The sequence below is a fragment of the Enhydra lutris genome, unplaced genomic scaffold (genome assembly GCF_002288905.1).
Source record: "Enhydra lutris kenyoni isolate GAN:26980312 unplaced genomic scaffold, ASM228890v2 scaffoldscaffold26, whole genome shotgun sequence".
Lineage (NCBI taxonomy): Eukaryota > Metazoa > Chordata > Mammalia > Carnivora > Mustelidae > Enhydra > Enhydra lutris.
Window position 1 is genome coordinate 2768173 of NW_019154110.1, and position 17449 is coordinate 2785621.

Consider the following 17449-nt stretch of genomic DNA (forward strand, 5'->3'; position numbering starts at 1 on the left):
CAGCTCTGGTACACTCCAGCCAGGCTTGTCTTTGGCTCGGGACGCTGGCCCTGGCCACCCACCTCAGGGCACATTTCCCTGGATGCTTGGCTTTCCAAGCAAGGAGGTCAGTATTTGGGGAGGAAGCACAGAGGGCAGCCCACGGGGACAAGAGGGGAGAGAGGCAGGCAAGAGAGGGTCCAGGCTCTGCCTCAGGCCCCAGTGGGTCACACCCCACTCTCTGGGCCACTCAGCCACGCCGCTCCGGAGCACTGGGCAGATGCACAAGCAAGGGGAGCCACGGGTCTCCCGCTCTTTGCTGTCAGGAAGGCCCGGCTCCGCCGGGTTCTTGGTGCCCCAAAGCCTCACCGATGCCCTCCATGAAGGCTGGGTAGAGTCGGTCTGTGAGGAGGGGTTCGGGCAGCTCCCGGAAGTAGAGCTTCAGGGTGCCAGCAATGGCATTGATGTCCATGTCACTCAGCATCAGCAGGATGTCCTTGTTATCTGCAGAGGATGTGGACAATCGGGAGTGCACCCATCCGAGCCCCCCTCTTCCATGCAGCCCTCAGCTAGGCAGGGGCAGGGTGGTGGGCCCTGCTCCATTCCGCACCACACAGCTGGGGAAGCCCCCACCCACTCCATCTCTGCCCTGGTCTTGCCAGGAAAGGCAGGAAGTAGGTACAGTGCCCACAGGTGGTGTGTGACTCAGCCCCATTGGGGGAGAGGAGCCCCGTTCTCCACCCAGAGTCCTGCAGAGTCCTCACACCACATGGCAGACACCCTCTCTGGAACCTCCCCACCGCTAAGCCTCTCTCTGGAAGGCCCTGCACATTTTTTACATGAAAAATCATGTTCCAACAAAGCCTCGGCTTCCAGGTTGCACAAAGGACCCGTATGCCGGCACATCCCCAGCCCCTCACTCCAGGCTTCCTGAACGCAGACCCCTCCCTCGGCTCCCCTGGAATCAGCCCTGCCTGCCCAATTCAGGCTTCCTGGCTATCACAGCACAAACTCACATGATGGGGGAAAAGAAAAACCAGAGAGGGCAGCCCCCATCACGGAGGAATTTACGGAGGGAGGCAGCAATGCTCCTCCCAAAGGGACCTTGTTCAGGGCTCTGGAGACAGCAGAGGGGAGCCTGAGCCAGCCAGCCCAGGTTCAAAGCCCTTCTGTTTCCTTCCAGTCCCCCAGGCACCACAGAGCTAGCAAGAAAGCCAGAAACACTGGAATAAGAAAGATCTGAGTTGAAAGAAGGCTCAAAACCTACAAGCTGAGCAATGCTGAGCAAGTGACTTGGCCTCTCTGAGCCTCCATTCCTCATCTGCAACAGTGGATAAGAGACTGGGGCGGGGGTGTTTACATGAGCAAACACAGGCAGAGTTCCTGCATCAGACTCAGAGATGGCCCACCGCACGCCACATGGGACTGTGGTTCACAGAACAAGGCTCTTCCACCATTGGTGACTTGGGGCCTCTCTGTGGAGAAAGGCCTCTGGTGCTCCTGGGCTCCCAGAGCAGCCTGCTGGGCCCCTAAGAGTGCTCTCTCCCCACCAATGCCCGGGCCTCCCACACTCACTGGCATCAAAGGCGGCCTTCAGTGCCTGGATGTCCGTGGCCACCCCTGATATCCGGTAGATGCCAACTTCCTCGATGCCCCGCTTCTCCACCTCTTCCACACACTGCCGCACGATGTAGGGTACCTTGGAGCGCTCCCGCCTGGTGGGGAGGGGCTGTGATGGGGGGGGCGGAAGGCCTCCCCTCCCTGGCTACCTCAAGCCCCCACTTCCCCCACACACCTGGGCTTCTGGTATCAGGGTTGGGGCTGCAGAGAGGACTAAGAGGCCATGCCACCCCACCCTACCCAAGCAACCCAAGGCCGGCCTATTGCAGGATGGCAAGGGACAAAAGCAGGAGGTGGTTTGGGAGACAAGTGTAAAGATGCTGAGACGAGAATGTTCCTTAGAAGGTAGATCTCAGCTTCAAATGCTATGTGGGGCTGAGCCATAGACCCCTGAGGGAGGTGGCTGAGGTCCTGGAGACCCAGGCCATGAAGGGGGCGGTGGGGAGTGGAGGGGCATCCCCTCCTGGATTCCCGCTGGCTGTGGCCAAACCTCAATGTGTGCCTACGTCATCAGAGCATCTCAACTGACCACAAGAAGCTGACGGCCCGGGATGCTCACAGGTCATCTTCTGATGTTTAATGCTGGCTTGCTGACTTCTGAAGCATGTGTGAGATGGAGGCCTACGTCTGCGGGCCACTTTGGGCCTCTGAACTGGCCATCCCTGACTACGGAGCTGGGGGGGTGACTCGCTAGGGGTCCAGGAAGGGACCCAGGGTGCTAATGCCACCACTCACGTGCCCCAGGGGGACCTACTTAGTTACTACGCTGATCTTCACGCCAAAGACACCAGTCTGCTTTTTCGACGGGGTCCTCTTCAGGCTCATATCCCGGCTGGTGAACTTCATGGAGAATTCCACTTTGATCTGGTTGGGGGTGAGGCAGGCACAAATCCCCCAGGGTATGAGCGCCTGAGGAGGGCCTCTGAAACATGGGTCCCCTCCCCAGCATGGCCGACCAGTGCTGCCTCTCCCACCCAGGGCTCCCTGCAACACCTACAGGGTGGGAGTAGGAAGGGTGCGGGCACAGGGGATGGGAGAGGGACTGGGTTGAGGGGACAGGGGGCAAGACAGCACCCCCGAGGACAGCAGCCGGGGGCCCACCCACTGTGCGGACATTTCCTGTCTCCCCAGCTCACCCCGTTCATCTCAATCACATCTGTGTGCCAGTTCTTGGTCTCCACAGTCTGGGGATCCAACTGCAGAGAAAGGAAGAAAGAGAACGTGAGATGGGGAGAGCAGAGGAGACATCCCTCACAGGGGACGGGACAGGACTCTGTTCCTCTGACTCAGTGGCCTGTGGACTGTTTTTCCTTGCGCACCCACACAATGATTTTTGAAAAATTATGTACCGCCCAGCACATTTGTGACTCGACATCTGAATATTTCCAAAGCAAGTTTAAAGAGTTGCAAAGGCTATAGCTTCCAGGATAATGTAAATATTTACATCTTAAAATAAAACTGTGACATCATTCTTTTCAATGTATTCAGTGGGATCCAATTACCACAGTGATCTGCTACCCACCATCATTCATGAGGAAAATACAAGCTCTCCTTTCCCTTGCAGACACCCTGCATTGTTTCTTTTTGCTCCCAAAGAATTTTGTCCTAGCTTGTATTTTTCTACTTTAAGGGTTTTATTCATCACCCTATTAGGTTTTGCTTCAACAAAAATATCTGTACAGGGGTGCCTGGGTGGCTCTGTTGGTTAAGCATCTGCCTTCGGCTTAGGTCATGATCGCAGGGTGGGTGCTGGGCTCCTTGCTTAGTGGGAGTTTACTGCTTTCTCTACGTGCCTCTCCCCCTGCTTTTGTGTGCACGCTCTCTGACAAATACATAAATAAAATCTCAAAAAAAAAATCTTAAAGAATCTGCCTATCCTCCCAAGCAGATTAAAAAAACCAAAACAACAAAACCTTATAAAAAAAATATCTGTACAAATGCAATGAAACAATTCCTGAGACCACAAGGCTCCAAATATTCAAGACATGTTTGAGTTACTACAGCAACTGACAGCACGCGATAAAAACACTAACCAGCACGTTAAAAATAAGTATTAATAAATATTCAGTAGCAAGGTACCACTTTGGAGGACTTACGTCTCTTCACGAGGTGGACAGAACACTTTTTCTGTTTTAATTTGTGTATTTTTTTTTGCTAGGGTAGAACTGGGTGCAGCCTCACTATGCTCGTGGGTTGCTGGGTTTTTGTTTTTTTTTTAAGTTGATTATTTTCTTAGAAATCTCTACACCCGATGTGGGGCTCAAACTCATGACCCCAAATCACAGGCTCCATCACCTGAGCCAGGCGGGTGCCCCTGGTTTTGCTTTTAAACATGCAGAGGGTGAAACATCTTGTTCCTGTAAGTTAACTAGATGATAGGCTGTTTTATTTTAGCAATGTTACAGGATTCTCGAAACTCTTTCCTTCTCGTTTGCCTTAAATTGCATAAATACCGATTAGCAAAATTTATTTATTTTTATTATTTCTTAAAAAGATTTTATTTATTTATCTGGCTGAGAGAGAGAGAGAGAGAGAGCGCGCGCACAATCGGGGGAGCGGCAGTCAGAGGGAGAAGTAGGTTCCCCGCTGAGCAGGGAGCCCGATGCAGGGCTCGATCCTAGGACCCTGGGATCATGACCTAAGCCAAACGCAGATGCTTAACCGACTAAGCCACCCAGGCGCCCCCAGCAAAATTTATTTTAAATGATCTGTCAGCTGACAATGTCCATCAGTTTTGTGGAAAGCAAAGAACTGGAAAGCACCTGACTCATGAAAGGATTTGGGACTGGCCATCAGCGTCTTCTACCTTCTCCACACCCACACCCGCATTTCAAGAGGCCCTGCTGTCAGCAAGCAGAGGCACCGGCGCCCTGGGCCATGTTCCACAGAGAGCCTTGGGCTCCCCCGCAGAGGAAGGGATCTGAAGGCAGAAAGCCCTTCCCAGGCATATCGCTTGCAGCCAGCGGCACCTATGGGAGTTGGGAGTCTGCAGACTGATTGTCTGGAAACTCCCTGCCCATGTACTCCCTGGGAAGCTTCTGTGGCTTCCCAACCCCGCCAACCCCCACGCCGCCCAGAGCGCGTGCACCACAGTGTGAACACCACTGTTCCAGCAGGCCGACAGCACGGAGGAGTGCTCTGGTCAGCCCAGGGTGGGTTGGGCCCTGGGGCTTCCTACAGCTTGAGCTAAGTCCTTCTGCACCTTCCATCCGCACACCCGCTGGGCATGGGTGGCAGGGGGCTCTGGGGTCTGCATTTGGCCTAGGCCCAGCCTCCAGGAGTCGCTTCCCTGCCCGGACGAAGGGTGCCATTGAGGAAGACACCGAGGGAGAGCAGTGTGGTCGGGACCCAGTAACCCCATGTGCCCCACTCTGCCCCAGCACCTCCTCTGCACACAAGGGAAGCACATGGGACTCACCAGCCTGGCTGTGGTCCAGGCTCACTATTCCTTAAGCCTTGGGGCCAAGTGTCCCAAAGGAAGCCCCTGAAATGTCCCTCTCCCGAAACGTTTTCTGTCCCAAAACCTCACCAGGTCTGTGGCACGGACTGTCCCTTAGGCACCCCTTCACCTAACCCCCCCTCCCGAGACCTGGTGCCTCCTAATAGCCGCCACGGCCTAAGCCAGGGGTCCCTCCCCAGGTCCTGGAGTGGTGTCTGGGCACAGCCAAGTGGGGAAGGGCAAGGATTGAGACTCAGGCCTATGTAGGTCCAAATGTCCACTCTTCCGCTCAACTGTGTGAATTTGGGCAAGTCACTTAAACTTCCCTGAACTTCAGCTTCCTCCCAGGGGCATCCATACCACCTCAGAGTCCCAGGACTAATGTATTCTGAGCATTTCCGAGGAGTCCGGCATGAAGACAAACCTGTCACACAGGTTATCTCAATCATGGGAACAAGGCTGTGAGGTCTAGCCTTTTCACACTCCCATTTACAGACAAGAACACTGAGGCTTAACGACTAAGGAACTTGCCCAATGCCACTATCTAGGAGGTGAGACGCTTCCTGCCACGCTGAGAGGCCTTCCCTCTGCAGCCGGCTGGCACCCTCCCATCGGTCTGAGGCCAGGGCTGAGGAAGGTGGCACTTCCGTGTTTTACTGTGAGTCCCCGCAACTGCCGTCTCCCAGATCCCCCTAGTGGGTGCTTGAGAGAGGCCTGCCTAGCCCCTCGTGCCCAGGCTGTGAAGATCTGCCTCCCAGCAGACCAGCAGCCTCCAGAAACCAAGGCTATTTTCAGGACGTCACTTAAATACAGAGAAGGGAGGGCGAGGAGTGGAGAGGGACATGGCACATTTTCCAGAGAAATGATGCTGCCTGAGTGGCTGTGGCTATTTATAACCCATGGGAAATGTGGACTCTGCTATTTCCTGATTAGATTAGTGCCGGGGTCAGAAGAGCCAGCCCCCAGGATGTCAGCGGATAGAGCACCTGACCACTGACCTCTGAGTCCCAGCAGATAGGTGCCAACCCCCGGCCCTGGGCAGTGGGTACCGAGGCCAGGCCAGATCGGGCAAGGGAGGCAGAAAGATGGGGCTGTGAAGGGCCAGGCTGGGGGAGACCTCTAGGGGGCCCCTCCTTCACCCCACAGGTAAGACACACACAGCTGGGTCTTCCTCAAGGTGGGGCACGGGCAGGAGACCAAAAAGAGCCATAGGACATCCTAGAGAAAGTTCTAGGTGTTCCACACACCGCCCACTGCCAGGCTCAGTTATGTTCTGTCTACCTTCGCTTTTAGACTCGGTCAGGTCATGGCTGCACATTCAGCCCTCTGCCAAGGGGACACAGCTGACCTCAGGGACTGATGTCCACAAGAGAACCACCCGGTGTCCCCAACAAAATCCTGAGGCCACGGAAGGAGATGGAGATGCAGGCTCTCAGAGTGCTTCCCCAGCATTGCATCGAGGACAGGAAAGCCCAGTGGCCTCGCAGGCCGGTGGGGGCACCTCGTTCCTTCAGGAAAGTCCTGAGGGGTCCTTAGGCCTACGTCCTTCCTCCCAGCCCATTTGTCACCAGCGCATCTCCTTCCCTCTGGCTCGAGGGCTGTTTGTGGCCACCTCCTGGTGCCTGGGGTTTCCAAGGCACCAGTGAGTCTGGGGTCCCCATTCTCGCTCCCCGGGGTAGATGACACGGTCCATAGTCAAACCTGGGTCCTTCCGAGGATAGAGCCACAGCCTTCCCTCTGCCTTGTACTCCTGCAGCCACGCAGCTTGCCTGAAAGCCTTCTGATGATTTTTGCCACTGCCCTTCCCACATGCGCTCACGCGGGCCCGGGGTGGCACTGCCCCGTCTATGGGCAGCTATGGTCCCAGCGGTCAGGGAAGCACAAAGCAAGCCGCAGTACATTACTTTGGGACATGACGCTGGCACTCCCAGGCCTCCGCTTCCCCTCCCTCCCGCAAAAGCCTCTTGGCACTGGGCCCCTTCCCTCAGAACCTCACTCTGTCATTTCCCCAGTGCATGCCTGAGGCCCCCAGGAGCCCACTGACCCCTGACCTCCCATCCCTATCGGCCTGGCTTCCTGAATCTGGGACCTGGCATCCTGGGCCTGACCGGGGAGGTAGCACGGACTTCTCTCAAAGCCAGAGTAGTTTCTAGGGTTAATAAAAACAAAGTGCTTAACAACGAGGGCAAGAAATCCAGTGTGCTGGAGCTGTCGCCCTCAGAGGTGAATGGGGCGCTGAAGGGAAGGCAGAGATGGCTGGCCGTGTTTATGGGGGTGCCTGCCAGAGGCTGAGTGTGGGGCTGTGGAGACCAGGCCCTGAGCCAGGTGTCCTGTCTGACGGGGGTACATTTCCCGGGGCTCCCAGGCCAGTGGCCAGGGTGGCGGTACTGGGCTGACTTTTTCCTGCCCTTCCCCGAGTATGTCCATATACTCTGGGCTGGGTCCCCTTGGGACACCAAACCCAGTCTGTCATTGGGACAGACCACAGGCGTGAGAGGCATGGGAGGGCTGGCAATAGGGGTACTAGGGAGCTGCCAAGGCCTGCCTCTCCTCCCTCTTGGGAAGGGTACGGGAGGATTCCGTCAACGTGGCTGCTCAGAGAGAAACTCCTAGAGAGGGAGGGTGGGGTGGGAGGGGGATGCCAGGGCCCATGCTGGGCTTCCAGCTCAGCAGCCCTGCCAGGGGAGACCACGGACAGGCCATTTTCCCAGAGGCTGGCTCCCCCCCCCCCCCCCGACTAGGCCAAGCAAGCTTGGCCCCTCCAGCCCTCACCCTGCAGGGTCGGGTGCCCTCTCCCAGGGCAGCTGCAGGAGGGGCTTGTGCTGACTCTGTAGGCGAAACACCGGGATCCTGCCTCCCCTCCTCCAACCCCCTCTGCCCCGGACTTTGAAGTTCTTAGAGGCCCACATATGGAAAGGGTTTAGCTGCTCTGAATGAGGCTTTTATTGAAGTCAGGTTAGCCTCACAGCACCCACTGTGACCTGCCTTCCCTAGCACTCGCTCAGCATTCCAGAGCCCCAGTCTGCCCTGTGCCTGCCACACTTTTAGTCCTTGGACTTTTAGTCCTCAGTCCCAAAGCCGGGCGCATCCCTCCCAGAGCCCCAGGACCCTGTCTTCCTTGGGGCCGGCCGGCACCCCACTGCCTTCTCTGTTCCACGCAGCCTGGACAACTTCGCCCCAGAACCAGGCCTCAGACAAACGGCCAGGAAGCTGCCAAGCCTCAGCTCAGGGCCATGTGGGGGGGCACCAGGGCAAAGAAGGGAGGGTCACTCTGGCTGGGCCCAAAGCAACCCAGAGGAAACCCAGAGCAGCCTTGCCTCCAAAGTCGGGAGTGGGAGGCCGGCCTGGGGAGCACGGTGGGCTCTGCGGCCTCCCTTTGGCCTTGACAGTGCTTCGATGAACGTTGTGCAAGTCCTCCTCTGAAGCTGACCTCGTCCTCCCTGCCCAGGCCAGGAACGCAGTCTGGGCACAGAGCCTGTTCTTGAGAATGAGCGACGCTGGCGAGGCCACTGCCGGTGCCTGCTCTGAGGGGCCTCCCGGTGGGCTCCAGCCCTCGCCCCGCACTCACTAGACAGCACCGGAAGTAAGCGCTCATTTCTCTAACAGCATGCTCGGCTGGGTACTCCCAGCAGGAAGGGTCCCCATGCAGGGCCCCCCGCCCCAACCCCAATGGGCTCCAGGAGCACCTAGACAACCAGGAAGCTGAGGAACAGCCCCAGGCCCCCACGGGGCCCATGGAGGCATCCTGGCAAGGCAGCCTGCAGGCTGTCACTCTGGGTCACTCTCTGAGCCTCAGTTTCCACATGTGAAATGGAGTAGGTAATAACAGCTCCTCATGGCACGGGTTGAGAATGAGTCTGGTCCTCAGCCAGGGCTCCAAACCCAGCAGCATCAGTAAAACCGGCAGCATCACTAAAACCCAGGTCAAGCTTCCCCGTGGCTTCCTGCCACACTTCCATTAGAAGCTGAATGTCTTGCCCCAGCTGGCCCCCGCCTGCTCCGGATAGGGTGCCCTTCTCCCCTGTCCTGTGGCCTCTGTCTGCTTCTGAAGATGCCGCGCCCACCCCACCAGCCATAGGGTTTTCACATTGCCAGTTCCTCTGCCTGGAATGTACTGTCTTGGATCTTTCCAGAATCTTTTTTTTTTTAATTAATTAATGTATTTATTTGAGAGAAGGAGAGAGGGTGCAGCAGGGGTGCAGAGGGGCAGAGGGAGGGAGAAGAAGGGGTTGAGAGAGAGATATTCTTAAGCAGACCGTGTGCTGAGCAAGGAGCCCAACACAGGGCTCGATCTGACCACCTTGAGATCACGACCCAAGCCGAAACCAAGAGTTGGATGTACAACCGACTGGGGCCATCCAGGCGCTCCCAGAATCCTTCTTACCATTTAAGTCTTAGTTCAAAATTACCTCTTCCAGCAAGGCCTCTCCCTCCCCATTACTCTCTAGCCCATTACCCAAGTTTATGTTGTTCCCAGCCCTTGTCTAGCCTGAAATGATCTTATTTGTTGCCTGACTCCTGCGGACAGAAAGTTCCATGAGATTAAGGGCTCTCTGCCTTCCACCTCTGGAGTGCCCAGTATACTCAGGGAAGGTGCCCATCAATATTCAGGGACCAAATGAATGAAACGGGATGTGGGGGATGGAGAGAACAGTGCCTTCCCGCCAAGGGTCCTTCGGGACGGGGGTCAAGAAGCCCCATGTTCCTGCTCACCCCTCCTCTCCCATGTCCAGGGAATGGCTGGCCTGGGCCCAGGCGCAGCCCTGTGACCTCTCCCACCCAGACTTCCCCAGTGTGTTGAGAGTTTAAGGCTTAGGAACAGGAATCTTGAGCCATGGCCAACACCATCATATGAGCTGGATCTAGATCATCCTGTTCAGCTCCTTCATGATCCTGATGCCAGAGAACTAGAAAGGGGAAGACATCTGCCCAAGGTCACACAGCCAGTAAAGACAGCAGACCTGGGGTTGGAAAAAGAGGCCTCATGAGTGCTACGAGCTCAGCCGAGTCTCCAGCACCCTGTGCCGCATAAGCCCAAGGGGTGGGGTGACCCATGGAGGAGGCCGGAGCATGAAGAAGGCTTCAGGCACGTGATGGGGTGTGGAGCTGTGGCCGTCATGGCTCTGGCTGGGCCCATCTGAGGCATCAGCGTTGGCAGGGATCACTGTCCCAGACAGTGACGGTTCTAGTTCCTGGCTGAGGCATTGCCACGGCGTTACGGTGCCCTCCTGGCCTCTCTGCAGGAGAATCCCAAGGGCAGCTCTCACGGTGGCCTCCCACCTCTCTAGGCTCACCCCAGGGACAAAGGACAATGAGGCCTCAATCTAAGGCTCGCTGGGATTCTGCACTGGCTCTGGTTCCTCCCAGGGAATGGGCATGCAGGTTCCAGACGTGGGGGAATGTGTGTTCCTCTAGGAGCTAGGGAACTGGCAGAGCACACATACCTTTCCTGTCCCCAACACTATCTGCTTGGGAAAAAGAAGCTGAAATAGTACCTGGTGACCGGCTCCTGACAGTTTGGGCAGCTGGCAAGGCCACTCGGCAGAGAGCTGGGCCTTTCCAGACTTGTGCTCCCTCGTCAATGTCTGGCAACTCCCCCAAACTAGCACCTGCAGAAGTTTCTGGGCTCTTTCCAAAACGTCTGCCCTCCTGGGGCCTCACTGCTTCTGGAAACTCCTGTAACACTGGGCTCTCGCAGCTTTGGCCTTTCGGAAACCACCTTGGTTGGCAGGCTTAGCTCCCCCTGGTCCAGGGCCATCTAAAAGCTGGGGCACCAAGCCCAGCGTGGCTGCCTGGCCAAGCCACCTGTGGACCACAGAGATGCCAGAGAGGGCCAATGCCCTTTCCAACCTCCCCAGGTGCAAAGAAACAGCACCCTGCCAGGTGCACTTAGAGCAGGGGTCCCTAAGCTGAGCTCTGTGACCCCATTTAAAACAGCATTCAATTTGTGCATGTGGGTGGCTCCGTGTCTGCATGGGGCTCCATGACCTCTAGCAGACTCTCAGAGTTGTGGATTCCTGCTGTGTGGAACTGAACAGGCCCCTTGGGAGTCAGCTTAGTAGAGAAGTAGGGGCACTGGTGGTCAGGAGACCACCCATGTGGCACCAGGAGTAAGGTCCTCTCCCTCTAGGGAGTGAGCAAGTGCTGCGAGAAGCTTCGAGAAGCTTCGTGGCTGGGGAAATGCCAGGAGGTTGCTCTGCTCCCCGCCCCACCCCAACTCTCCAGCCAGCCTGGTCATAGTCCTGGCTCTCCCAGATGCCCAGGGGGAAATGGACGGGCTGCAGGGGTCTCCAGCCCAAGGGAGAGGGGCTACCGTCCCTTTCCTAGAGCTGAGGGATGGCTATAGGGGCATGAGTGGGCATGTGGATGGTTAAGATAGGGACAGGGGTCCCTTCCCCTCAGCAGATTAGGCTGACAAGGGTGGGGCAGGCGGAAAGGGGCAGGGCAGAGTGGGAACAGCCAGGGCAGGACACAGGTCTACCGTGTAAGGTTTCAAGATCTTTCTTGATGCCTGGAGCTAGATTATGAAATAAAGTTAATGAGCCCAAGACAAATCTACATCTGATAACCTAGAGCCCTCGTACCCTCAATGCCTCGAACAGCCAGCGAATGGCTGTGTGAACCTAGGAGGTGTACACATGGTTTGCGTACCCGGTGCTACCTGTTACTAAGAACGGTCAAGTTCAGTGGCAGGCTCTGGGAGGGGCTAGGAGCTGTCCTGTGGTCGCAACTGAGACGGCAAAGAAAGGGACCCTCCTGAGCCCTAAGGTTCCCCAGACAAGTGGCCCAAAGGGGGCTCCCCATCCTGTCCTTCCTCAGGTAACACCTCTGACTCTCCCCAGAGACAGAGGAAAGCAGACCCCATCACAGAGCAGCGGGTATCCTTGAACTCTGTGGTTCAGCAACAAACACTTCCATCCACCTTGCCGGCCTCTAGCATCTGGACAGAAGTTCTTCTGAGGCAGGGAATTCTCAGCCCCACGTGGCAAACCCTCAAGCAGAGACAAGGTCATCAAGAACTGTCCTCCACTCTCCCACCCACTCCTCTGGACCCTGCCAATCCAGCCTGAGTTCCCACCTCCAGGCACCCCCACCCCAAATGCTTCTGGCTTGGCCTCTGCCTTACGCTGGGGTGGGGTGTGGGGGGTCCTGCCAGCCTCTCTGTGGCTCCCACAAGTGACCCCATTACAACCTTTGGATACTTCAGGGAGTGGGGGATGGGACTCCTCCTTCAGCCTCTCAGGTGCCACCTCAGGATCTAGAAGCAGGTGGGAAGGCAGGAAGAGCAGGCACCGAGCCTAGTCTCCGTCAGTGTGATCTGAAGCAGAAAGTTGAAACATACAGAATGAAGGAAAAGGAAAGTAGAAATGTGTAGTGCCAAGAGCGCTGGCAGAACCCGCAAACCCCAGTGCCACGTGTCTCCTCTGCTCAATGCTTGCACAGCAGACCAGCTGCCAAGTCAGAGGCCGGAATGAGGCTTCAGCCCCAGAATCTCCTTGGGGACAAAAACCAACCCAAACACAGCTCCCTGAGACCCGCAACTGCAGACTCCTGGGGCCAGGGACCCCACCCCCAGGTTAATATGAGGACTCTTCCATCTGAACAGCTTCTTCTGCCCCAGCATGGGGTCCCCCAATGAGTCACAGACACCCCTTTAGGGCGACGGGAGTGGGAGGCCCACAGGTGTCCTGACATCCATTCACGGGAGACCCTTCCTGCAGGCTGGGCAGTCCCCAGCACCCTTCCCCCACACCACCTAAGCTCCTGTCTGGTCCCAGCCCCTGACTGGCAGAGAGCCCTCGGCACTGACAAAAAATAGGTTAATGCAGCTGAGGAAAGAAGGGAAGCGGGCAGCGGGCCCAGCCCCAAGAGTCCATCTGCTTGCCTGCTAGTCTGGGCACAGTGAGGCGGCCACAGCCGGACGCATGACCGCGCCAGCATAGAGACCCTTGTATCTGTGAGGCGGACATACTCTGTCACACAGCAAGAGCTAGGGCACCCCATTGCCAGAGCACCCCTGTGGCTGCATGGATGGCAGGCAGCTCCGCAGGGCAGCACCTGGCCGGCCCCCGCCACCCTTGCCCATGGGCACCATCAGACTAGGAGAAGCAAGAGACCACCAGAGGTGCGGCTCTGAAGTGAATTCTTGGAGGTGCCGGTCATACATGCACAGGGAAAGAACAGAAATTCTGGGATCTGGAGGTTTAAAGACTGCCCCCCACTACTTGCCAGGCCCCTCCCCAAAGGGTCAGGTAAATTGGAAAGGCTTTGCTTGGCTGGCAGAGGGCCGGGAGACTGTGGGGTCCGTTTCTCACTGGCCTTCAGGTTTGGGAATAGACGATGAGCCCGGGGCTGGTGTCTGCTGGCCTCAGCAGGGGCTGGGTGTGTGTGTGGGGGTGCACGGAAGGGCCGGCCCCCTGCCGCCAGGCACAGACAGCTGCCTCAGCACAGAGGAGCTCCGGTAGCAGCTGAAGCCAGCAGGGCCCGGTGAGCCTGGTCCCCAGGGATGCCGAAGGTGACCCAGGGGCCAGAGCAGGACAGCTCAAGTTGCTGCCCTGCTGGCACTTTCCAGGACTGATGTCACCTCTGGGAAGTCAAGTATGCCCCAAGGGTAGGGGGTGAAATGAGATAAGGAGCCAACGGGCCCAAGCTCACTTCCCCCTGGCAGGTGCTAGTTGGCACCGAGCACTTAGCCAGAGGGCTCCCCCCTCCTCGGAACTGCAGGATGGCTAGCAAATCTCCATCAGCCCCACGGAGTAGCCACAGCCTCCCCTGAGGGGCAGGCCCCCTGCGACATCTTGCTCGGGCAGCCAGTTCAGGCTGCAGTTATCTAAGGGTTTACTGTGTTCTAGGGGCCGGGTCTGGTTCTTCCGCGGACACCCGATGCCAGGGCCTGAAGCCAGACCCAAGGCAGGCTGCCCAGATGCAGGACAGTCCGCTTCTATCTCCAATTTTCATCCCCACCAAGGTCTGGGACTGCAGGCGGGCCGGGCGGTCTGCCCTGGCTTGGCTCAGGCAGAGCTGCCTGCTGGGTCAGGAAACCCCTGGCACTCTGGTGCCTCGCTAGCATGGGGCCAGCAGTCATCTGGGTGGTCCCCGACTGGGCAGCCCCTCAGAGGCTGCAGACCCCCACCTCGGCAGCACCCCCAACGCCACATGACCTCCCTGCAACCCCGGGGGAGGAGGCCCACGACCCCGCACAAAGAAGTCTTCCACGGCCAGTGGTGCTGAGCTGCTTCTGCCAGTGTCCCTCCCGCCCCCGTAAAGGGGCAGCCAGCAATGTCCACTGGGCTCAGGAAGGGGGCCTGGTCCGGGCTGGGTGGGGGAGACCCAGGAGACCCTTGCTTAACCACTCACATTCCAGCCTGTATAGACTCAGAAAGGAGCCTGGCAGTCCTCTCCCCCAGGAGAGGACCCCTTTTTCTGAGCTGGGGACAGATGCAGAGAAACCAGCAGGGGTCAGGGGTGGAGGTGGCAACAGCATTAATCATTAAATTAAGGCCACTTGGAGCAGACCCACACATACCCCCGTCTCTGTCCTAGGACTCCATGATCAGGCAGGAGCTGGAACGGATCCCCAAGGGAGGGTGGGGGAAACAGAGCACCCAGGCAGTCCCCAGCCCTCCCGCCCTAGGGTCCCCCTGCCCAACCGCCACCGCTAGCACCTTTTGGCGGAGCAGTTTGCTGCGAACACGGCCCCAAAGCCGGGCGCCTGTGTTGGGGGGCCGCTTGCTCCCCGGCTCCTCCAGCCGATCCAGGCAACAGCGCTCCAGAGGCTCGCACACCGCCTTCAGGCTGCAGTCTGGCTGAGGCAGGATGTCGGTCATGCCGGCGGCAACAGAGGCCGGCCCGGACTGCCCCCTGGCCCGCGGCGCCGGCTCTGGGGACCGGGACGCGGGGAGAGGCTGCGGGCAGCCGGCCGCCGAGGCGCTCGGTGGGAGCCGCGAAGACCGAGGGAGCGGGAAGTGCTCACCCCCCAGGCCGGCCCGTACTGTGGTTACTCGAGCCGGGCAGGGAAGCGCATGGTGTGAGGCTCCGCTTTCTCCTCCCCTCCCCGGAGACTACCTCCCAGAGGAGCGCACCGGGGGCGGCCCGCTCCTCCCGCCTGCTGGTCCCCGCTCCGCTTGCGGGGACGCCCCAGTGCGTGCGCCACGGACTGCCCCAGTCGGCGCAGGGGACCCGCCCCCACCGAAGGAAGTGACTCAAAGAAGACGCTGGAGGCTAACCCTCCAAAAAACCCAACCTCTGGGTTTTTAACTCTTGGCGGGCTGAGGCTCCGGGTTCACTGACCCTCAGCCTAAGTCCTAAATAAAGTTTGACAAGCAGCTAAACACAACCCAGTCCCTTCCCCTCCGAGATCCCCGGTTAACCCCTTCACCACCAGGCTGCTCCCTGGGGGCCAGGGCTGTGTAAGGGAGGCCTGGGAGGAAGCCAGAAAGGGTCTGCAGGGACAGGAACTGCGGTTGGCCCTCTGGCAACCGGCCCTGTCCCAGGCAAAGGGCCCGCACTGTCCCGGAGCTCTGCTCCCCCTGCTCCCAACTTCTGCCCCAAGGCCCTCCTCAAATGCCAATTTGGTGAGAGCACCAGACAGGTGTGGAACGGCAATCACAAACCTCCTCTTGGGAACGTGAAGAATAAAGCAGATCCCCAGTGGGGCAGCCTCCTGGGCTTCTGCGGACTGGAAGGAACCGGCCGCTATGGGCTGTCTCCAGGGACGTGAGCCAAAAGCCAAGAATGACACCAGTTACAAATGCCCAGCGAGAGGTGCCCCTTACCCAGCCACTTTTAATCATGGCCCTGCGCACCTCACCCGAAAAGCCCAATGCAGGCTGTGCCACTGGGGGCAGAGGACATCCAGTGGCAAAGGGGCAATCAGCCCCTGGGTCTGGGCTGGGTGTGGCTCAGAAGACTTCTCAGAAGAAAGACCTTGCTCTTAATGCTCAAGTTGGGAAAGCAGTCTAACCAGAGTGAGATGTGAAGCTTCCGGTTAGAGTCTGGGGTCTGGGGTAAAGAGAAAGGCCTGAACCCCAGACAGCCCACACAAACCCCAGACGCACCCAGGGCATCACATGACGCACCACTAGGCTCAGAGTAAGGAAGGAAAGCAACATGTCCACGGGACCACCCATGAACCAGGTCCCATGCAGAGAGCTTTCAGATATCCAGTTCATTTAAGGCTCACAACTTTGGTGATGCTTGGCTTATGGTCTCTGTTGTCGGGTTTGGAGGACTTGGGCTTGGAGTGGTCAAGTTCTGGCCTGAGGTCAGGCCACCACAGCCAGGAAGTGACAGGTCTCTTCCACAGCTGGGGGTGCTCATGCATCTGACCTCACTCAAGTGTGGCTGGTTCTTTAGAGTCAGGAAAAGGCGCCGGGTCCGCGCATTTCTTGGGTGACCCCAGGGCAGGAGGGCCCAGAACCAGCCCTTGGCACCTGGAATGCTCCTGCTGGATCCCCACCAAAATGTAGGTCCTGGGGCTTAACCCCACACACCCTGTGTTCTGTTGAAAGAAGGGCAGCTTCACCGCAAAGATAGCCAAGACCGGGTCATAGTAAGAGCTGCCCTTAATGAGCACTTGCGGAGCGACGGGTACCATGCTCAACCTCCACACAGATTAACTCACTTAATGCTCACACCACCTTATGAAGGAAGTCCCAGCAGCCCCATTTTCAATTCGAGGGAATGAAGGAGACTGAGAAGTGCAACATCCTGCCCAAGGCCATGCCGGGCTGGGCCACGAAGTCTGGCCCACAGCACAACTGTGAGATCCTGGTATGGCAGGCTCTGGTCCCACGCTGCCCCTGCCTGGCTGGTGGAGGTAGGGTCCTGGAGCTCTGCTGGGCTCTGAGTGGGGAGGGGTCCCTGCAGGGTGTCTGGGCCAGCTCCACACTCCACACCTGCTTCTACATGGTGCAGACAGGCCTGGGCTGCCAAGGCTGCACAGAGCTTCCTCATACCTGGGCCGAGTTGCCCAAACCAATGGCAGCTAGACAGGATTGGCCCATAACACTTTGCCCAGTACTCTGAGGTGGAGCTCCCCACCTGCCTCTCCCAGCACCAGCACCAGGGGCTACCTTTGAAGACGGTCACCCTCCAGTCCCGTAAGGGGCCAGGCAGCCTCCCCACCTTGGCTGTCACAAAACCCCTTTCCTGGAGAAGGCTTGGCTCACTCCTACAACCTTCACTTCTCCAATTCATTCATTTCATTCAAGAGCCACTGACTGAGGGCCCGACTCTGTGTCTGACCCTGAGTGGGGGCTGAGGAATCACAGACACGAAACCAAAGCCTGTGCTTTGTCAGAAAACTGACAGCCCAAGAGGAGAGCAAGACATGGGCTTAAATACCTCTTAACAGGAAGCGTTCGTGCACTTGGGACATAGCAAGTGGGTACCTGCCGTGTGCCTACCCAG

The 17449-nt window shown here is 58.0% G+C and overlaps 1 protein-coding gene across 6 annotated transcripts in view; it reads right to left on the reverse strand.

Moving 5' to 3' along the window:
* LOC111151605 (active BCR-related) overlaps positions 1-17449 on the reverse strand; it is a 178364-nt gene that overhangs the window by 8482 nt on the left and 152433 nt on the right. For 5 of the 6 annotated variants that reach the window (XM_022509693.1, XM_022509692.1, XM_022509695.1 and 2 more), the window contains 4 exons: positions 2736-2795; positions 2354-2463; positions 1555-1694; positions 349-483 (listed from right to left, as the gene is read on the reverse strand). In XM_022509693.1, coding sequence (XP_022365401.1) covers positions 349-483; positions 1555-1694; positions 2354-2463; positions 2736-2795 — 445 coding nt within the window. Of the gene's footprint in view, positions 1-348; positions 484-1554; positions 1695-2353; positions 2464-2735; positions 2796-14703; positions 14921-17449 lie in introns of those variants that run through there. The other variant, XM_022509697.1, reaches the window with a different exon arrangement.